General features: G+C 38.8%; 1 protein-coding gene across 1 annotated transcript; it reads right to left on the bottom strand.

Moving 5' to 3' along the window:
• Positions 1-2433: 2433 nt before the first annotated feature.
• Positions 2434-19499, bottom strand: DTD2 (D-aminoacyl-tRNA deacylase 2). The gene is made up of 3 exons (XM_036999488.2): positions 19316-19499; positions 16158-16227; positions 2434-3367 (listed from the first exon to the last, which is right to left on the bottom strand). Exons 1-3 carry the CDS (start codon positions 19424-19426, stop codon positions 3042-3044), a joined length of 507 nt encoding a protein of 168 aa, XP_036855383.1. The 5' UTR covers positions 19427-19499; the 3' UTR covers positions 2434-3041.
• Between the last annotated feature and the right edge of the window lie 2296 nt (positions 19500-21795).

Below are 21795 nucleotides of genomic sequence, written 5' to 3'. Positions count from 1 at the left end.
ATTTTTCCAGTACTTTCTATCTCCCTGATCTCTACAGTGTCCTCTGGCCTCATGTTACCCTTTATGTTTTCTTCAGATTCTGTCCTTGGTCTGTTACAGTTCTCCCTGCATGATTTCATTCATTTCTACAGTGTGGAGAACTTTCATGCCAGCCTCAAAAGCTTAGACTTTGTTCTGTAGATAAAAGAGTTGTTTTTGAATGGTGAAATATCATGGAGAAAAGAATGTTCTAGGAAAATTACCTTGGAGATAGTCTGTAAAAAAAAGGATTAAAGATAGAAATAGGAGGGAGAATAATTAGGAGACTATCAAAATAAACAGACGTTTAAAATCATTACAAAGGTGTAGCTTCAGAATGAAAGTAGTACTTTAGTAGTTCTTCCCTTTCCAAAACTAGTCTTATTCCAATAAATTAATAGATATGGCACTTATATTAGTTTATCATGTGGTTTAAAATATAAATTTATTAACAAGCCAGGTCCCCTTTAATGTTAATCATAATTGTAATAATTTAACGTCGTCATTGAATTTTTATTCTCCAATAAAAAGTGCCATCAGATTCTATAGTATTTGATCCTTATATTTGATGTTTATCCTTTCACTATGTAGTGAAATAATATCAATAGATATTATTCATAAATGGTAAACCTTCTTTTGACTTGAACTAATAAAGGAATGGTACAAGTGTTTGATTTTACTTCATGCAAGTATATTCAAGATACTAAAACTATACTCATTGATTATATACAGTATTTTCTATAATTGAATCCATGAAGTTTCTAAATGGACAAATTATATTTAGAAGTGATATTTTAATTGAAACATTCTAGGATCTTAGGAAAAAAGAGGCGGAAGTCACCTAAATGAAGTGCAACCCTACAACCACCTAATTTAGTACATTTATTGGCTGTTCTTTCTCAACTGATCCACACTGAGAGATGCTAACCCTTTACCAAGATCAATTTCAACAGCTCTCACAAGAAAAATCAAGAGGCTGGAAATTATCCCAAATTACTTTCCACAGCACTATCCTCATTATAATATGTGAACATAAAATGAAGTATCTAGTGAAGGTTCTTTGAGCACCTTGCATCAGAAAAAAGCCAAGGTGTTTCCATTTTTCTTGCCTTGTCTTTCTTGTTCCAGCCTTCTTGGAATTGCAAAATTGGCTCTCACCTTCTAGAAATTGAAACTGCTGTTCACCATAAGTACCTCAAGCAAATATTTTAAAAGAATTGCCTGAACTATAAAACAGCAATCTAAGGCTGTGAGTAAGCATTTTACTTACACACAAAAATGATTTAAAATAGTAACACATAGTCTTCTTGAAAGACATAGCCTTCTTGAAGGAACCTTGGGAAAATTGGAGTTTGCAAGTTTATGAATAGTTTATTACATTTCGATAAGTATATCATGAATCAATAAAGCAAAAGTTAAGGACAATGAGCTCTTTACCAAGCCAGTTATTGATTCTCATGTTCCAAAATAGAATAGTACAGGAAGGATATAGAAAAAATAGGATTTTTGTAAAAAAAATTTTAAGTATCTTAGGAAATAGACCTAAAGAAATTAAAAGACACAAAGGCATTTTCAACAGCTACTTAAAATATTTATTCCAGTTAATTTCTTCATCATTTTGGTAATTTGAAGTATTTGGTTGTTTTTAGAGTATCTTTTAAAATCAAGTCAGAGACGTTTATAAGAATCCTTACCTTTCATTGATTCATTTATTCTCTCAATTTCTTATATACCTTCCTCTCTTGTCTCTGAAAAATCTACCTTATTAGCTGTCTACCTTACATCACTGTCAGTCTGGGCTGTACCAATATACCATAGACTGGGTGGCTTAAACAACAAATTTACTTTCTTACAATTTTGGAGGCTAGCGGTTCAAGGTCAAGATGCCGCCATGGTTGGCTTCTCATAAGGGTTCTCCTCCAGCTTGTAAAGGGCCACCTTCTCACGGCATCCGTACATGATGGAGCGAGCAAGCAAACTCTGTCCCTTCTTATGAAGACACTAATCCTATCACAAGGGCCCCACTCTTAGGACCTCATAAATCCTGGTTACACCCCAAAGGGTCCATTTCCAAATATCATCACACTGGAGGACTTTAACATGAACTTTCAGGGTAGAGGGGGACAAAAACATTCACTAATAGAGAAAAATGGCCCTGGCTCCAAATCATTATGTAGACAATCTGGAAATGAGCAAGTCAAGTTGTTTTCAAATAATACCAGTTGAAAGCTTCTCTTTTTCTTCCTTTTGTAGCAATCTAATTCAAGAAGAAAGGAACTTCCTAAATAATTTATGAACTAATTTCATGAACTTTTCATGAAAGTTAATTGCAGTAACTTTTCTAAACCAATGACAGAAAATGATATATACATTGTTTTGGTAAAACACTGAGAAACAGAAATATTAACCCATTGGTATATTTAATAAAACAAATTTTAATCCATGTATCTTCTTTCTATGTCAACTAAAGACTCTTAAAATAATTTAAAGCAACTAGATGTCTTTTGGAACTAATATTATAATGCAGTTATATTTCTGTATCATAGATATTAAAAGGAATAGTAAATTGCTTTTTTTCACTCAAAATATGGAAAACTGAAATAGTAAAACAGAACTGACAAAAGTATAATAGATTTGGATTTTCACTTAATTTTAAGGTGAAGGCATTTTTATTACATACTACATATATTTAAGGGTATAAGAATTATATTTTTCTTGATGGCACAAAATTCTTCATTGCAAAATACTTACATACACCTCTCTAAGAACATTTCCACAATAACCATAGAGTGAACAGAAAGCATTTTTCAAATTTTTAAGTGGAAGTGTAGGGAAAAGCTGTGAAAAGTGACTGAGATCTAACGTGTAACTAACTTGGCAAGATCACCCAATTAGTAAGTCACAGTTGTGGATAGGACCCAGGACTTTTTTTTGTCTGAAAGTGCTGCAGATTAGTGTATTAGAGAAGAAAGGGAAGAAAATCTAATTATGGTCCAGATCACTTTGTGTCAGCTTTTAATTTTTTAAAACTCAATGAGGTGTGTGTAGGGCCCATTGGTATGCAGCTGCAGCACCTGCCTGCTCCCGTAGGTACCGTGCTCCACCACAACCCCAGCCTCGGCGCACTTGCTGTTAGCAGCTAGTTCTTCTTCGCACAGAGTCACAAACTGGGAGTAAAGTTCTAACCCTTCTTCTTTTCCGGAGTTAGAGTGATACTGCATGTTTCTTCCTTTCACTCTTCCCCCAAGGGTGGCTTGAGGGATGATAAGGATGTTTCCAGGAAGATCCAATATAGACACGTGCTTGCCATTTTCTGTTTCACTTAATTTCACATTTAACAGTGTATTAACTGGGTGGGGAAGAAAGGGAAAACATTTTGAAGTGAAAAACATGAAGGAAATCAACAATCTTCTAGTCAGCAACTCTCACTGTTTAAACTCCTGCTTGTCAGCTCATGCTTTTGCTCAGAAAGTCTCTATTTAAAGAACTGCTTCTCAAAGCTAAATGATCTAAGCATGAAAAACCAGGCAAACTTCTTACAGAAAATGGCTTGATGTTTTAAATCTGACTTGGGAGTTAAGGTCTCCTAAAATAAGCTCATCCAGAAGGGGCTAATGTATTAACTAAAAGCTGGAACCTTAAAGTATTATTGCCCCAGGGAGATAATGAGAAGATTTTGTCTTCTTGTTCCTTTTTATTTTTCATAAGCAAATTCCAATGGAAAAAGACCTTGATAAATGACCCTCACACAAAATTGTTTTATAACAAAGAATATTAAATAAAAATATTAGTGCATTTATTATTTTAAATTTAGTTGCCTAGAGTTCTAGATTGAGATAAAGGTTCCAGGCTCAATCCTATTATAAACCAGCTGATTTTGCAGTTTCATAACCTAGAAGGTTCTATTAACATGGACTAATTATTTAACCAATATAACCCATGGAAGAAGGGTAGAGGTGAAAGAAGGCATCATAAAAAATTCATTGTTACAACTAAGAAAGTAAATCAAAAGGTGTACAGTTACTGGCATTATCTTCATATACGTAAAAGAAAAGACTATTACTTTCATGGCATTTATGAAATTATACTCTTATAGCTAAGAAGTGTCAAAATTACCATAAATACCTATATATACCCAAAAATCTAAACTTAGAAAACCTTTACATCTCAACATTAGCTATTTTCAAAACAATAAAAAAGAAATGCCTAATATAAATAGCCTTAGGGTCTCCTACCTCCATCAAGGGTATAAATAACTTTTGCTCGTAAAGAATAGTCCTGAGAGGACAAATGGTAAAAGAGACTATATTAATCTCACACTCCTAATAATTAGGTTCAGAAAGGTAGGCTTTCTGGTGGGGTGGTCAAAGCTTTCAATTATTAGAGGGTCTGTAGTAAACATTACTGAGGATTAGGAATGGTTGCCCCAAATCAGGGAATTAACCTGGTAAAAACCTGCCAAGGTGAACATCTATGGATTCCAAAGCTGTGTATTAAGTGCTAACAAGTTTCACTGAATTAACATCTGTTTTAAAAGACCGTTAATTTTCTCTGTTACACAGAGGACTTTGCTATATAGCCAGCAGTCATTACTGATTGTTTCTAAGCAAACTGTAACATTCCAGAGCACTTCATACAATGGAAATCACTAGACAGCTTTCCAGGCCTCAGGCTAGTGACGGACTACAGGGTCAATTTTAGAATAACAGGCCAGAGGTAAGTACAATGTGTTATACTTCTACACACCTCCCTCTACTGGCTATAACTGAGAATTCAATTAATTCTGTTGGTGTACAAGTATCAGTATGTAGAAGTATATGCAATACAAATACAAATGTCAGAAAGAAGAATTAAAATGAGACAATGAATTAATGGTATGTTAGAAATTCAAAGATCCTAAGACAGGTTATTAATCAAGCATGTCTAATGATGTATATGGGAAAGCAAGCTTTGACAGGTCCCTGGATCTCAGTTCAATCATACTGAAGATGAAATGAAGATTCTGCACACGTCTGTGTTAGCCACGCTACTTCAGGCTTTATGTTACGTATATAGCTGGTGGTTATATTCCCAAGGGTAACATGACTTGATTGGAAAGATCTGAATCCCTGTAATAAGTATGAGATGGGGTTGTACTTTGTCTCCTGGAATAGAGGGAAGTACAAGCTAATGTTATCAATAACAGATGGACATCTTTTGCTTATAACTTATACCAGAAGAATGTGATTCTTAGTCACAGTCCTTTACTGAGAATCATGATATATAAAGCTTTGTGTTAGACTAGCCACTAAGACAGTTAATGTTGTACTGCTCTGAGTTTTTAATTCACCACAACCTTATGAATGTATTCAAAGTGAACTCAGAAAGAAATATATGGAAGCACAGATTTAATTACTGTAAAACACAAGGCAGCTTGAATCTGGTTGGTTCACTTTATCTTCTTATGATTAAGATCCATTTAAGAATATATGAAACAACTTTAGAGTATCAATCTTAAGTCATAGTAACACAAATTCTCTTCCTGTTTTTGAAGATTTTTACTATACTTTTTTATTGTCAATAAAGATTAATTCAAGACAAAATATTAACTCAGGAAAATGGATGGAATGTCCAGTACCCAATCATTAGGTCCTGGAAAATCAACCACTATAACAGACCTCTCATTTCTTTTTTAAGCCCTTCAAAGTTCCCTTTTATCCTGCAGATTCAAATTTCAAATGTTTACAGTTACTGGCTTTTCATCTGCACCTGCTGTAGTCCCTTCTTAAGTCTAGTTTTTATCCTCTAACAAAGCTGTCTAACTGTTTAATGTCTGAGTATAAAATTCCCTCTAGAAGCTTTAGCCTTTGTCCAAGTTGTTTCTGATGTTTACCCTTAAGTTCCACTACCTGAAGCTCTTCTAGATTAACTTCTGCATGCTTCAACTACCCACTTATATTTTTATTGTTTATTAATCCAACCAATGGGTGCTGTCCTTTAGTAATGAAGAGACTATAACTTATCCCCAACCTTAGGGATAACTCCATTATTCCAGAGTTTGTCTAGACATAACTGAGATACAATATACTTGAGACAGCATATGATTTGATTTAGTATGTCTGAACCTATGGATTATCACAAGGAATGTGTAGTGCTATGGACTACCCAGGACACTGGAAAGCTACACTCAGGTAAATTATTGTTCAGAGATACCTGAACAAGGACTCTACATTCTCTGCCCCTGAAAGAGGTATGGCTGGGATGACACTGGGCCTGTATATATATACTTTTACATACTGAATTAGGAGAACCTTATATTTATACACATTCCTACAAAGCAGTGCATGAATGGTTAGATACTTTCATGATAATAATGTAAAGCCTGGGCTGTCTAGATTTGACGGGACCCACATCTATCACATAGTGTTACCTACATGGCCAACTCAGGAACTCTGGGAGATAAGGAAACTATATTAAGAAATGCAGCATCAGGAGCCGAGTTTGAAAAAGACATATGCACCTCTATGTTTATCACAGCACTGTTTATAATATCCAAGAAAAGGAAGTAACCTAAGTGTCCATCAGTAGATGAATGGATAAAGATGATGTAGTACATATACACAATGGAATACTATTCAGCCATAAGAAGAAAACAAATCCTACCATTTGCAGCAGCATGGATGGAGCTAGAGGGTATTATGCTCAGTGAAATAAGCCAGGCAGAGAAAGACAAGTATCAAATGATTTCACTCATCTGTGGAGTATAAGAACAAAGGAAAAATTGAAGGAAAAAAATAGCAGCAGACTCACAGAACCCAAGAATGGGCTAACAGTTACCAAAGGGAAAGGGACTAGGGAGGGTGGGGAAAAGGGGAAAAAAGGGCATTAAAATTAGCATACATAGGCCAAGATGGCGGCGTGAGTAGAGCAGTGGAAATCTCCTCCCAAAAACACATAGAGCTATGAAAATATAACAAAGAAAAATCTTCCTAAAATAGAGACCACAGGACACAGGACAACATCCAGACCACATCCACACCTGCAAGAACCCAGCGCCTTGTGAAGGGGGTAAGATACAAGCCCCAGCCCGGCGGGACCCGAGCGCCCCTCCCCCCGGCTCCCGGCAGGTGGAGAGAAACCGGAGCGGTTTTTTTTTTTTTTTTTTTTTTTGCGAGCGCTTTTTGGAAGCCTTAGAGGGACGGGCCCCCGTTGCTGGGGAGGCAGGGTGGCGGGACCGGTGAGGAGGTGCCTGGGAACGGCGCCGGAGGACAAAGAATATCCCGCGTTTCTCCCTGCGAGACCTGGGGGCGGGTGCCTGAGATCGGTGCCTGAGGACGGAGGAGGTCGCGCGTTTTTCCCCTTTTTTTTTTTTTTTTTTCTCTTTTTGGCGAGCGCTTTTTGGAAGCCTTGAAGGGACGGGGACCCCAGTGCTAGGGAGGCACGGTGGCGGGACTGGTGAGCGGGTGGCTGGGACCGGCGCCTGAGGACAAAGAATATCCCCCGTTTTTCCCTGCGGGACCGGTGGGCGGGTGCCTGAGACCGGCACTTGAGGACAGAGGAAATCGCGCGTTTTTCCCCTTTTTTTTTTTCTCTTTTCTGCGAGTGCTTTTTGGAAGCCTAAAAGGGACAGGGACCCCGGTGCTAGGGAGGCAGGGCGGCGGGACTGGTGAGCGGGTGCCTGGGACCGGCACCTGAGGACAAAGAATATCCCGCATTTTTCCCTGTGGGACCGGTGGGTGGGTGCCTGAGACCAGCACCTGAGGACGGAAGAAATCGCGCGTTTTTCCCCTTTTTTTTCTCTCTTTTTGGCGAGTGCTTTTTGGAAGCCTTGCAGGGACAGGGACCCCGGTGCTAGGGAGGCAGGGCGGCGGGACTGGTGAGCGGGTGCGTGGGACCAGTGCCTGAGGACAAAGAATATTGAGCGTTCCTTCCCTGCGGGACCGGTGGGTGGGTGCTTTTTGGAAGCCTTGAAAGGACAGGGACCCTGGTGCTAGGGAGACAGGGCAGCAGGACCAGAGAGCGGGTGCCTGGGACCGGCACCTGAGGACAAAAAAAAAAAAAAAAAAAATCGCTTGTTTTTTCCTTTTTTTTCCTTTTTTTTTTCTCTCTGTTTCTGTTCCCTCTCTCATTGTTGCTGCTGTTGTTTTGGTTTGCAGAGTGCTTTTTGGAAATCTTAAAGGGGCAGGACAGGTCACTTAGACCAGAAGCAGGGAATCTGGGGATCTCTGGGCACTCTAACCCCCTGGGCAGCAGGGAGCACAGAGGCCCCTTACGGAGATAAATAGTCTCCTGGCTGCTCCCCCTCCAACGGGGCTCCACCATTTTGGAGGAACAGCCCCAGCCAGGCCAAGCCCACAGCAACAGCCGAGATAAACCCCAAAGCAACTGGGCAGGAAGCAGAAGCCCTGTCTGTGCACAGCTGCCCAGCACAAGCCACTAGAGGGCGCTATTCTCCCAGGAAAAGGCTACAAACCAACAAGAAGGGAAGCTCTTCCAGCGGTCACTTGTACCAGCTCTGCAAACTATCTCTATCACCATGAAAAGGCAAAACTACAGGCAGACAAAGATCACAGAGACAACACCTGAGAAGGAGACAGACCTAACTAGTCTTCCTGAAAAAGAATTCAAAATAAAAATCATGAACATGCTGACAGAGATGCAGAAAAAAATGCAAGAGCAATGGGATGAGATGCAGAGAAAAATGCAAGAGCAGTGGGATGAAGTCCGGAAGGAGATCACAGATGTCAGGAAAGAGATCACAGAAGTGAAACAATCCCTGGAAGGATTTATAAGCAGAATGGATAAGATGCAAGAGGCCATTGAAGGAATAGAAGCCAGAGAACAGGAACGTATAGAAGCTGACATAGAGAGAGATAAAAGGATCTCCAGGAATGAAACAACACTAAGAGAAATATGTGACCAATACAAAAGGAAAAACATTCGTATTATAGGGATACCAGAAGAGGAAGAAAGAGGAAAAGGGATAGAAAGTGTCTTTGAAGAAATAATTGCTGAAAACTTCCCCAAACTGGGGGAGGAAATAATCGAACAGACCATGGAATTATACAGAACCCCCAACAGAAAGGATCCAAGGAGGACAACACCAAGACACATAATAATTAAAATGGCAAGGATCAAGGACAAGGAAAGAGTTTTAAAGGCAGCTAGAGAGAAAAAGGTCACCTATAAAGGAAAACCAATCAGGCTAACATCAGACTTCTCAACAGAAACCCTACAGGCCAGAAGAGAATGGCATGATATACTTAATGCAATGAAACAGAAGGGCCTTGAACCAAGGATACTGTATCCAGCACGACTATCATTTAAATATGATGGTGGGATCAAACAATTCCCAGACAAGCAAAAGCTGAGGGAATTTGCTTCCCACAAACCACCTCTACAGGGCATCCTACAGGGACTGCTCTAGATGGGAGCACCCCTAAAAAGAGCACAGAACAAAACACACAACATATGAAGAATGGAGGAGGAGGAATAAGAAGGGAGAGAAGAAAAGACTCTCCAGACAGTGTATATAACAGCTCAATAAGCGAGCTAAGTTAGGCAGTAAGATACTAAAGAAGCTAACCTTGAACCTTTGGTAACCACGAATCTAAAGCCTGCAATGGCAATAAGTACATATCTTTCAATAGTCACCCTAAATGTAAATGGACTTAATGCACCAATCAAAAGACATAGAGTAATAGAATGGATAAAAAAGCAAGACCCATCTATATGCTGCTTACAAGAAACTCACCTTAAACCCAAAGATAAGCATAGACTAAAAGTCAAGGGATGGAAAAACATATTTCAGGCAAACAACAGTGAGAAGAAAGCAGGGGTTGCAGTACTAATATCAGACAAAATAGACTTCAAAACAAAGAAAGTAACAAGAGATAAAGAAGGCCACTACATAATGATAAAGGGCTTAGTCCAACAAGAGGATATAACCATTCTAAATATATATGCACCCAATACAGGAGCACCAGCATATGTGAAGCAAATACTAACAGAACTAAAGAGGGAAATAGACTGCAATGCATTCATTGTAGGAGACTTCAACACACCACTCACCCCAAAGGATAGATCCACCGGGCAGAAAATAAATAAAGACACACAGGCACTGAACAACACACTAGAACAGATGGACCTAATAGACATCTATAGAACTTTACATCCAAAAGCAACAGGATATACATTCTTCTCAAGTGCACATGGAACATTCTCCAGAATAGACCACATACTAGCTCACAAAAAGAGCCTCAGTAAATTCCACAATATTGAAATTCTACCAACCAATTTTTCAGACCACAAAGGTATGAAAGTAGAAATAAATTCTACAAAGAAAACAAAAAGGCTCACAAACACATGGAGGCTTAACAACATGCTACTAAATAATCAATGGATCAATGAACAAATCAAAATAGAGATCAAGGAATATATAGAAACAAATGACAACAACAACACTAAGCCCCAACTTCTGTGGGATGCAGCGAAAGCAGTCTTAAGAGGAAAGTATATAGCAATCCAGGCACACTTGAAGAAGGAAGAACAATCCCAAATGAATAGTCTAACATCACAACTATTAAAACTGGAAAAAGAAGAACAAATGAGGCCTAAAGTCAGCAGAAGGAGGGACATAATAAAGATCAGAGAAGAAATAAACAAAATTGAGAAGAATAAAACAATAGCAAAAATCAACGAAACCAAGAGCTGGTTCTTTGAGAAAATAAACAAAATAGATAAGCCTCTAGCCAAACTTATTAAGAGAAAAAGAGAATCAACACAAATCAACATAATCAGAAATGAGAATGGAAAAATCACGACAGACTCCACAGAAATACAAAGAATTATTAAAGACTACTATGAAAACCTATATGCCAACAAGCTGGAAAACCTAGAAGAAATGGACAACTTCCTAGAAAAATACAACCTCCCAAGACTGACCAAGGAAGAAACACAAAAGTTAAACAAACCAATTACAAGCAAAGAAATTGAAACAGTAATCAAAAAACTACCCAAGAACAAAACCCCGGGGCCGGACGGATTTACCTCGGAATTTTATCAGACACACAGAGAAGACATAATACCCATTCTCCTTAAAGTGTTCCACAAAATAGAAGAAGAGGGAATACTCCCAAACTCATTCTATGAAGCCAACATCACCCTAATACCAAAACCAGGAAAAGACCCCACCAAAAAAGAAAATTACAGACCAATATCCCTGATGAATGTAGATGCAAAAATACTCAATAAAATATTAGCAAACAGAATTCAACAGTATATCAAAAGGATCATACACCATGACCAAGTGGGGTTCATCCCAGGGATGCAAGGATGGTACAACATTCGAAAATCCATCAACATCATCCACCACATCAACAAAAAGAAAGACAAAAACCACATGATCATCTTCATAGATGCTGAAAAAGCATTTGACAAAATTCAACATCCATTCATGATAAAAACTCTCAGCAAAATGGGAATAGAGGGCAAGTACCTCAACATAATAAAGGCCATATATGATAAACCCACAGCCAGCATTATACTGAACAGCGAGAAGCTGAAAGCATTTCCACTGAGATCGGGAACCAGACAGGGATGCCCACTCTCCCCACTGTTATTTAACATAGTACTGGAGGTCCTAGCCACGGCAATCAGACAAAACAAAGAAATACAAGGAATCCAGATTGGTAAAGAAGAAGTTAAACTGTCACTATTTGCAGATGATATGATACTGTACATAAAAAACCCTAAAGACTCCACTCCAAAACTACTAGAACTGATATCGGAATACAGCAAAGTTGCAGGATACAAAATCAACACACAGAAATCTGTAGCTTTCCTATACACTAACAACGAATCAATAGAAAGAGAAATCAGGAAAACAATTCCATTCACCATTGCATCAAAAAGAATAAAATACCTAGGAATAAACCTAACCAAGGAAGTGAAAGACTTATACTCTGAAAACTACAAGTCACTCTTAAGAGAAATTAAAGGGGACACTAATAAATGGAAACTCATCCCATGCTCATGGCTAGGAAGAATTAATATCGTCAAAATGGCCATCCTGCCAAAAGCAATATACAAATTTGATGCAATCCCTCTCAAATTACCAGCAACATTCTTCAATGAATTGGAACAAATAATTCAAAAATTCATATGGAAACACCAAAGACCCCGAATAGCCAAAGCAATCCTGAAAAAGAAGAATAAAGTAGGGGGGATCTCACTCCCCAACTTCAAGCTCTACTACAAAGCCATAGTAATCAAGACAATTTGGTACTGGCACAAGAACAGAGCCACAGACCAGTGGAACAGATTAGAGACCCCAGAAATTAACCCAAACATATATGGTCAATTAATATTTGATAAAGGAGCCATGGACATACAATGGCAAAATGACAGTCTCTTCAACAGATGGTGCTGGCAAAACTGGACAGCTACATGTAGGAGAATGAAACTGGACCATTGTCTAACCCCATATACAAAGGTAAACTCAAAATGGATCAAAGACCTGAATGTAAGTCACGAAACCATTAAACTCTTGGAAAAAAACATAGGCAAAAACCTCTTAGATATAAACATGAGTGATCTCTTCTTGAACATATCTCCCCGGGCAAGGAAAACAACAGCAAAAATGAGCAAGTGGGACTACATTAAGCTGAAAAGCTTCTGTACAGCGAAAGACACCATCAATAGAACAAAAAGGAACCCTACAGTATGGGAGAATATATTTGAAAATGACAGATCTGATAAAGGCTTGACGTCCAGAATATATAAAGAGCTCACACGCCTCAACAAACAAAAAACAAATAACCCAATTAAAAAATGGGCAGAGGAACTGAACAGACAGTTCTCCAAAAAAGAAATACAGATGGCCAAGAGACACATGAAAAGATGCTCCACATCACTAATTATCAGAGAAATGCAAATTAAAACTACAATGAGGTATCACCTCACACCAGTAAGGATAGCTGCCATCCAAAAGACAAACAACAACAAATGTTGGCGAGGCTGTGGAGAAAGGGGAACCCTCCTACACTGCTGGTGGGAATGTAAATTAGTTCAACCATTGTGGAAAGCAGTATGGAGGTGCATCAAAATGCTCAAAACAGACCTACCATTTGACCCAGGAATTCCACTCCTAGGAATTTACCCTAAGAACGCAGCAATCAAGTTTGAGAAAGACAGATGCACTCCTATGTTTATCGCAGCACTATTTACAATAGCCAAGAATTGGAAGCAACCTAAATGTCCATCTGTAGATGAATGGATAAAGAAGATGTGGTACATATACACAATGGAATACTACTCAGCCATAAGAAGTGGAAAAATCCAACCATTTGCAGCAACATGGATGGAGCTGGAGAGTATTATGCTCAGTGAAATAAGCCAAGCGGAGAAAGAGAAATACCAAATGATTTCACTCATCTGAGGAGTACAGGAACAAAGGAAAAACTGAAGGAACAAAACAGCAGCAGAATTACAGAACCCAAAAATGGACTAACAGGTACCAAAGGGAAAGGAACTGGGGAGGATGGGTGGGCAGGGAGGGATAAGGGGGGGGAAGAAGAAGGGGGGTAGTAAGATTAGCATGCATGGGGGGGAGGGAGAAAGGGGAGGGTGGGCTGCACAACACAGAGAGGACAAGTAGTGACTCTACCACACTTTGCTAAGCTGATGGACAGTAACCGTAATGTGGTTGTTAGGGGGGACCTGATATAGGGGAGAGCATAGTAAACATAGTATTCTTCAGGTAAGTGTAGATTAAAAATTTAAAAAAAAAAAGAAAGAAAGAAAGAAAAGGGGGATTACTCCTTAACAGGATAAAACTATTGGTAAATCAAAGATCAACGCATGCTTTAAATATCCTTAATGTTGATCACTTAAAGGGTGTCAGATGATCAGCTATGGAGGTACTCTTTTCTGATAATATTCCTTTCTCTTAATTAAAAAAAAAAAAAAAAAAGCAGTTACTGTGTGCTGACCTCCAATGAGTTCTGCACAGTGGTATAGAGGGCATGTCAAAGGGTGGGCAAAGGGTCTGTTTGTTTCTACGCAGAAGATCAAGGCCTAGCTTGGATACCCAGAAAATGAACTAAGATACGATATGAGGAGGAGCTTCCGGCATCAGCACTCTCTGGAGGACTCGTGCCGGGGGATGATCATCAAAAAGCCTCCACAGGGATCCGGACGATGCTGCGGTTGTGGCTGCATCCAGCCCACCGTCTCCTGGACTTGCCATAAGAAGGAGGAGGGAGATGTCTAGGCTGGCATGTGCATACAGTGAGACAACGAATTTGACTGGATCTGTACTGTTGGAACTCAACCAGGAGTTGGGAGGGGTGTAAGTTGTAGCACCCCAAAATCTCATGACTATAGACTATCTATGGTTAAAAGAGCATATGGGATGTGAACAGATCCCAGAAATGGGCTGCTTTAATTTGTCTGATGGTTCAAGTACAGTTGGACAATATCCATCATATCATAGATAAATTTTCACAAATGCCTAGGGTGCCTAAATGGTTTTCTTGGCTTCACTGGAGATGGCTGGTAATTATAGATTTGCTTTGTTTATGTCACCGTATTCCTATTATGTTAATATGTGTGTGCAAATTAGTTAGTAGTTTAAAACCTATACATACTTAAGGTACTATACAAGAAGATATGTCAAAGAAATAATCAATCCTCCCAAGTTTCCTTCATATGCTACATCTATAGCTTTTCTTCTTCCTTCCTAATTACAAACCTTAAATAGAATTCGTGCCTCATATCGAATTTACCGAGTATCATAATTCCTCCAGGTGGTAAAGATACCTCGAGACAAGTGCTGGGCATAGAAGCCACAGGGCATAAATCTGCAAAGAAGTAAAAAGCTAACCTTTGCAAACAATATGGCTTCTCTCTCACTTACCAACTTTACATTTCCCTGTATGGCCCCGGAAGATGACTGGTTAGCCAGAGACGGGTAAGATTCCTCAAGGGAGGAACAACCTAAGACAGGCACAGTCGCAGGGGGGCCATCAGGTGAGAATTTGGGGATCAACAGAGGTGAGGCTCAGAACCTCACCCCCCCTGCTTTGAGAGAAATCTTCTGCATCCGTGGATGTCTTGCTGCCCTTGTCTAGCCTGGATTAATACTTAGTCCATAGGCACACACCTGATCATCTGATCATCTACATTTGCCTTCTTACAGCACTAAACTATGTTTTCTACCTTTATCTTGCATCTACCTACCACTTCAGCATTTTATTAAAAATAATAATAATAATAATAGAGGGAGAAATGTGGGATCAACATATAAATCAAGTTCAAAAATCAAATGAATATTCATATTTGACCTGATGGTTTATAGGTCATATTGCATGATCAAAACCGAAAGTTTCTGTGATGAATGCCCTTGTACTGTTCACCATGTAAGAATTTATTCACTCTGTAAGAATTCGTTCACCATGTAAGAACTTGTTCGTTATGCTTCAGAAGATTGGAGACTGACGAGAATTAGGCTTGAGATGGATTAATGATTGTACATTGAGCATTGACTCCCCTATACTGAATTTTATTGTTGTTAACAACCATTTGATCAATAAATATGAGAGATGCCCTCTCAAAAAAAAAAAAAAAAAATTAGCATACATAATGCGGGGGAGGGGCACAGAGAAGGCAGTATAGCACAGAGAAGACAGTAGTGATTCTAGAGCATCTTACTACACTGATGGACAATGACTGTAATGGGGTATGTGAGGGGGACTTGATAATGGGGGAAATCTAGCAATGACAATGTTGTTCATGTAAGTGTATATTAATGACAGTAAAAAAAAAAAAGGAAATGCAGCATCTGTTTCTTCCTATGTGGCCACCCTGCTTCCAGCAAGTTTCTGTATCCTTGGCTGCATCTCAGCACATTGTAAGTCCATGGGTGTACACTCTTCAAATCAATCTATAACCCAACTGAAATGCTGGTGTTTTAAAAGAATTCCACCATACTCATTTACTTTACATTTTGGAATAGGCAAATAGCTAAAGCCAACTGTACACAGAGTGAAGTCATTTATAACTTCCATACCAGAACAACTTAAGATGGTGCTTTACTCCTTCTGGTTCATCTATCGCTATTCATTCTCACTCTAAAAAAAGAAACATCATCAGACACATACCCATTTTGGGAAGAAGTTCTTTATCAGCTCCCTTGAAAAAGCACACATAGATCACTAATCCTCTCTGAACCTATGGGAAATCACCACAGAAAACTCAGATTAGAAAGAAACTTCTGCACAGATACAGAGGTAAATGAATAAAATTTCACAACTGTTACAGTGGATAAATAAATGCCAAGGAAGTGTTTTAACAGCACATTTGAGTTTACAATAGATTTGATTTCTTAAATATGTGAGAAAACAATCTTTTTCAATATTCAATCACCTTACTTAACATTTCTTCCAAAAATTAAATTTATAATATAGCAAGAAGAGTGAAGACCACAAGTTATACCTTCAAACATTACTTCTAATCAAAATCAGTACACTATGAACTAGCCTCCTCCCCAAGTAAGGCTGACAGATTTAGAAACATTTAGTTTGCAAGGGCCCCTTTATTCAATGCCAGAGGAATTCCCATTACATCAGATACGGCTGATGCATAAGCAACAGTATGACAGGCAGGTCTTTTGACATCAGCACCCTTTCTTCCTCCTAATCCATTTACTTGCAGATAATGAAACTAAGGGTCTGATTCTATCTCAGTGAACTCCAACAAACTGTCTAATTTGTATTTTGTCATTGTTAATGCTTTAAATCAACATAATAGGGCCTTGGACAACGCAGTTACGATACTAAAGTCTACATCACAAGGTTGTCTGTTATCAATGTTAAACAAAACTCGATGGAGTAAATTTGAAGATTTAATTGGTGTAAATGATTCATGAATAGGGCAGCATCCCATTTACCAAGTTGAGAGATGCTCCGTTGAACTGCAGAAAAGGTTTTTTAAGGTACAGAATGAGTGGAAAAATGGAAATTATTAAGCAAAGGATCCATTGTTTTAGGCAAGGTCACTCTGCTAAGGGGAACAGAAGGGGTTTTTCAGTAAATTTCCTAGTGCTGATTAGGAAATTCCATATTGACAAATTATAAGTTATGTTCCTGAGGGAGCTGAGACTGGTTAGGTTAAGAATTAAAGTAAGACAGTGTGCCTAGTTTATAGTATGAGCTATTTGTTTATTAAATGAATATGTAAAAATAAACTTAAGGGCTTAAGCACAATTTATTTTACATTTTAACCCAAAGCACTTTATACAGTTTTGTACATAATAGGGACTCAGTTTATCTGTTGATTGCATTTAAGTTCATCTGTATCTTACAGGCCCCGTGTACTATCTAAATAGTCTTCTATGTAAATATTAATGCAGCTCTGCACTTATCTGATTTACCTGGAAAATAAGTAATTTTTAAAATTGTACTTCTGGAATAACCAAGGGCTATCAATACACATCCATAATAAGGAGCTGGCATGTTGAATGATGGAGATACCTGTGCGCTGTCACAGGCTTCTCTCCCCTGGGATTTTCAGCATGAGTCAAAAACCACTTGTAATGTCAGAATTAAGTGTCTAATTATTTGCAGAGATAGACATCTGTTCTTTCCACTCACCATTCTACTCCCTCATTAAGGTGTTGAGTTTATTCCAATAATTGATCTTAAGGAACCTACAAATTCCTCTCTTGAAGTGAAAATCACTTTCCTTGTAGCTTCCTTTGGTATAAAACATTTCAAATACATAGAAAAGCACAGATAATTCTCACTGTAGCTTTAAAAAGTTCATCTCCCAAGAAGAAAAACATTAGCCTGTGATGGGTGGCAAAGGTTAAAATGAATGAAAACAGAGAACGTGCAAAGTAACCTTCAAATCTTTTGGCAATAAAGACAATGTTTTTAAAAATTTAGAACTTCAATAATAGAATAGGAAAGAGGTTGTTTGGGAAAAAAGTAAAGAATATTTTGTATCTAATGACTTGTCTTTATACTAATTTAGCCATGTGTGGGAGTGGAAGGAAAGCTTTAAAGTAGCTTTTAAAGTTTATAAACACAAACTGATAGTGTGGAAGGCTGCCATAAAGTATCTGTGATTTTGTGTAAGGGATGTGACTTGAATATAAAATGAAAAGAAGACTCGAAGAAATCTAAATGATTAATAGTTTGGGATTTGCAGTAACATTAGCAAACTACAAAAACAGGCAGTTCTTTGGATTGGATGACAAATACAGAATAAAATTTCACAATACAAATGAGAAACCAAGACCTCAAAAAGAGGCCAGAACAAAAATATTAAGAACTATGAATTGAGAAAGAAAAGGGGAGGAGAAAATGTAAGAATGTTTGTTTGTAAATATTTCTGAATTAGCAGAGGGTAGCAGATTCTGATTTAATAATTACACACATATCATAATTTATAGGCAGCATTTAAAATTGACTAGGGTTGTGTTAAGGAATGCTTGATCTGGGACCAAATTCAGTAAATGAGTGAATAACATGCTCCTAAAGTTTCTGATTACTTCTAAAGTCTGCATTATGAACTAATATTTTTCTTCATTTCAGCTTACTCGAAAAGTTAAGTCAGGGGCCTTAAAGAGCATTTCATTTGTTTTTGCATAGAGTGGGCACAGGCTGTTATAACGGCAAATATGCAAGTAAGAAATTACATAAAAGTAGTGATCTTTGTTTCTAGTTGGAAATAAAAAATTTTAAAGTTTCTTAAAGATAGAATTGTTTCATGGGAAATATCATTTCCCAGGCTAAGACCTGGCTTCAGTCAACATAAAGGGGAATTCGATGGCATGTGGAGTATAAATTGAAACATCTTTAATGCCTGCAGTAAAGCTAACCTACAACCTTGAACCAGACAAGCAAACCAGACTAGCAGTCTGAAAAACGCGAAGGGCGTGGCAATGCCTTTGCTATTTGTCTCAGAAGCAAGAGGTCTGAGACAATTAAGCCTTAAGTCCACCGACTCAGGTAGGCCGACAGGGAGAGAAGTTCAAACTCCCTCGTTCCTGAGCAGGTGACACGCTCTTACTCTGGGGCAGTAAGTCCGAGGGGAGAAGGCCCCGGCGCCCGCGGTGCAGAGCTCAGTATACAAGTGAAGTTAGGCAGCCCACTGTGGGCAGGGCGGGCAGATCAGCCGGAAGTCCCGCGCTGCCCACCGCACGTGCAGGGAGCCCAGCAAGGGGTGTGTGTGGGGGGGCCAAGTCCTGGAGTCAACCCCGAAACAACCGCCCCGGCGAGCAGGAAGATAAAGGGAGCTGTGCGGCTGACGTTACCTCCACCCACTGCGGCGCAGCGTCCCCCTCGGCTGGGTGTACTTGCAGCCGGGCATGCAGGCATTGCTGCAGGAGCGCGCGAGCCTGAGATGCCCGGCCACACTCAGCCATGACTCCACCGAGCGCGGCGACTCGACCGGCTCAGACCACACTCCACGCACGCTCCGCCCACAGCGCGCAGGGTGGACCCGGGGCAAGCGGCGCGGCGGAGGGACGGCCTGATGGCCCTGGCCCCGCCCCAGAAGGGCGGGGCCTCTGCCGAGCTCTCGGGTGACCCGGATGTGCGGTCTTAAGCGACAAGTGTACTAACCTCTATGCAGAACCTCCCAGCTGTAGAGGGCGGTGAGTGTAGTTTCCAACAGGGAGAAAGATTGAATCTCTTCCCTACGTGCCTTTTAAAGAAATATTTTTCAGTTCAAAAAGCTTGTTTCCAGATGTTGAAAAAATTTTAATCTGCTGAAGTCCGTATTATTCCCGTTGTGAAGACAGATAAGTAGAATGAAAAAACTGAATCACAAAACAGGCGAAGATGGAACGAAAAGCTGTCTTTAAAAAATTTTCTTAACCCAGTCGATTAAGTAATGCTGCCTCTTCTATCAGGAATGCTATAAATCATTCTGGTCCCGCAGTCGCAGAAGGGTATTGATATGCTGTGTGGATACACATTTGAAGGTCAATCCTTTAAGAAATCATCTTTGCTAAAAATATTCTTATCCAAGAAAGTACGTGATTGTTATTTTTTTTTACCTGCTACTAATACAAAAATAAAATGATGTATTCTGATACACCTAATGATATTAAGTTCTGTTATGTGTTCCCTGTAAGTACATGTTAGAATGTACATAAAATTGAACAAGGGCTTGATTTTCTTTCCCACATAATGTATTCATTGAACATTCATCAGATTAGCATTATTTTTCTGTGGACTTGGAGGGTTTAGATGAGGAATAATAGTGTCACCCTGATTGCATTACCCAGGTCATTGATTTGGGCTCAGTTGGCACAATATGCCTATACATTTGGGTCTGTTATTTTAGAAGATGACATCACTTGAAGTGTTGCTATTCATACAAAGTAGTGTAACTGAAGAAAATAATCCATGCATAATCAATGGTCCTTTCTACACAAAATTGAAGCCACCTGTTTGCCAGTTATATTGTGGAATGCATTACACTTTTTGTAAAAATGCAAAGCAAAATCTCACATTATCTCCAATTGCTGCATTGCAGAGGTTTCTACATTTGTTGAAATTTGTCTGCAAAGCACAGACAAGTTGCATTGTCTGTACCTTTGTGTCATAACTATTGAGTCACTTTTCTTTTTCACTTCCAGACTCAAACTTTACAAGGCTAGAAGGAACTTTGACACAGAGGTCCTTAGCCTTGACCCAGAATAAGAGAGGACTTTGATGTCCTTTTGTATTTGGGTACACAAGACAGGGAGCTCTTTTGAAAATAGGGTACATTGTTCCTAAAGATCTTTTCACAGAGAAAAGACTTTAGCAAATTGGGAAATCTTTCTTGTGAATACATGGAGTCTGGTTGGTAACGGTTAGCATCTCAAAGATCACCAATTACTTTAAAGTTTCCTATTGGGTGAGGATCTCAGGACATTACTATTGGTAGTAATAGGTGGGGCACGCTTCTTATTTCCTTCTACCTGTAGAGGGCAGTAAGAGAGTAAGTTCTGTATTTATTTCCTGAACATTTAGTCTCATTCCACAAACAATTTAAGAAGGCAAGACATACACATTTTACAATAAAATATTAAGATATGAAAAAATAAAGCATTAAGAGTATATAAATAGAATTATATCAGTAAGTTGCAATGGAGAAGTTGAAAACAAGATAGTGACTTTTGACTGGAGTGTTGAGATGATACAGTATGCAACAAAATTTTCACAGACACATAGCTTTAATTTTTGTTATAAAACAATTAGGTCCACATATCTAATGTTGAGATGCAGCACATTGTACAATTTCTAGAATTAAAAAGCAAAACACAGCATTAAGTTGGCTCTAGATAAAGATGGTGGTTCACGGGAACATAAGAGAGCTTTGTCTTCTGAGTGTATAAGAAACCACTGTCTGGGCAGGAATAGTTCTCAAACAGTTACAGTCCTGAAAGGGGACCATATGGATAGTGGGTTAATTACGAATGCATTTTAGGCCCTCTGAGGTAGTACAATGATTGATTTAGAGTTGTTTTAAGTTGTTTAATTCCCTCAAGTTGGCTGTCCCAAATTTTAACATTCAGAAATATTTCGCAAACATGAAAAATTTGAGAACCACTTCTCAAAGATTATTTACAATTGATGCTGTTTCTTGATTGTAAAGAAGAAAGGAAAGAGAAAGAAACTAAACTGTTTCATAATAAGCAGAGGTTTTCCTAAGACTTAGCTCTGAAATGAGCCTTGCATGGGGGTATGTTAATTGTAGAGGTGCACCTGGAAGGAAGCAGATGTTTCATTTTAGGGAAGG

This window comes from Manis javanica, chromosome 8 (genome assembly GCF_040802235.1).
Source record: "Manis javanica isolate MJ-LG chromosome 8, MJ_LKY, whole genome shotgun sequence".
NCBI lineage: Eukaryota > Metazoa > Chordata > Mammalia > Pholidota > Manidae > Manis > Manis javanica.
The sequence above is the reverse complement of the archived record's forward strand: the minus strand, read 5'-3'. Positions and strand labels throughout refer to the sequence as shown.

Coding starts and splice junctions, on each gene's coding strand:
- DTD2 (XM_036999488.2), bottom strand. CDS start 19,426: ATGGCTGAGTGTGGCCGGGCATCTCAGGCTCGCGCGCTCCTGCAGCAA. Junction 16,228..19,315: donor CTGCGCCGCAGTGGGTGGAG/GTAACGTCAGCC, acceptor GATTTCCCATAG/GTTCAGAGAGGATTAGTGAT. Junction 3,368..16,157: donor AGAACTTCTTCCCAAAATGG/GTATGTGTCTGA, acceptor TTCCCCACCCAG/TTAATACACTGTTAAATGTG.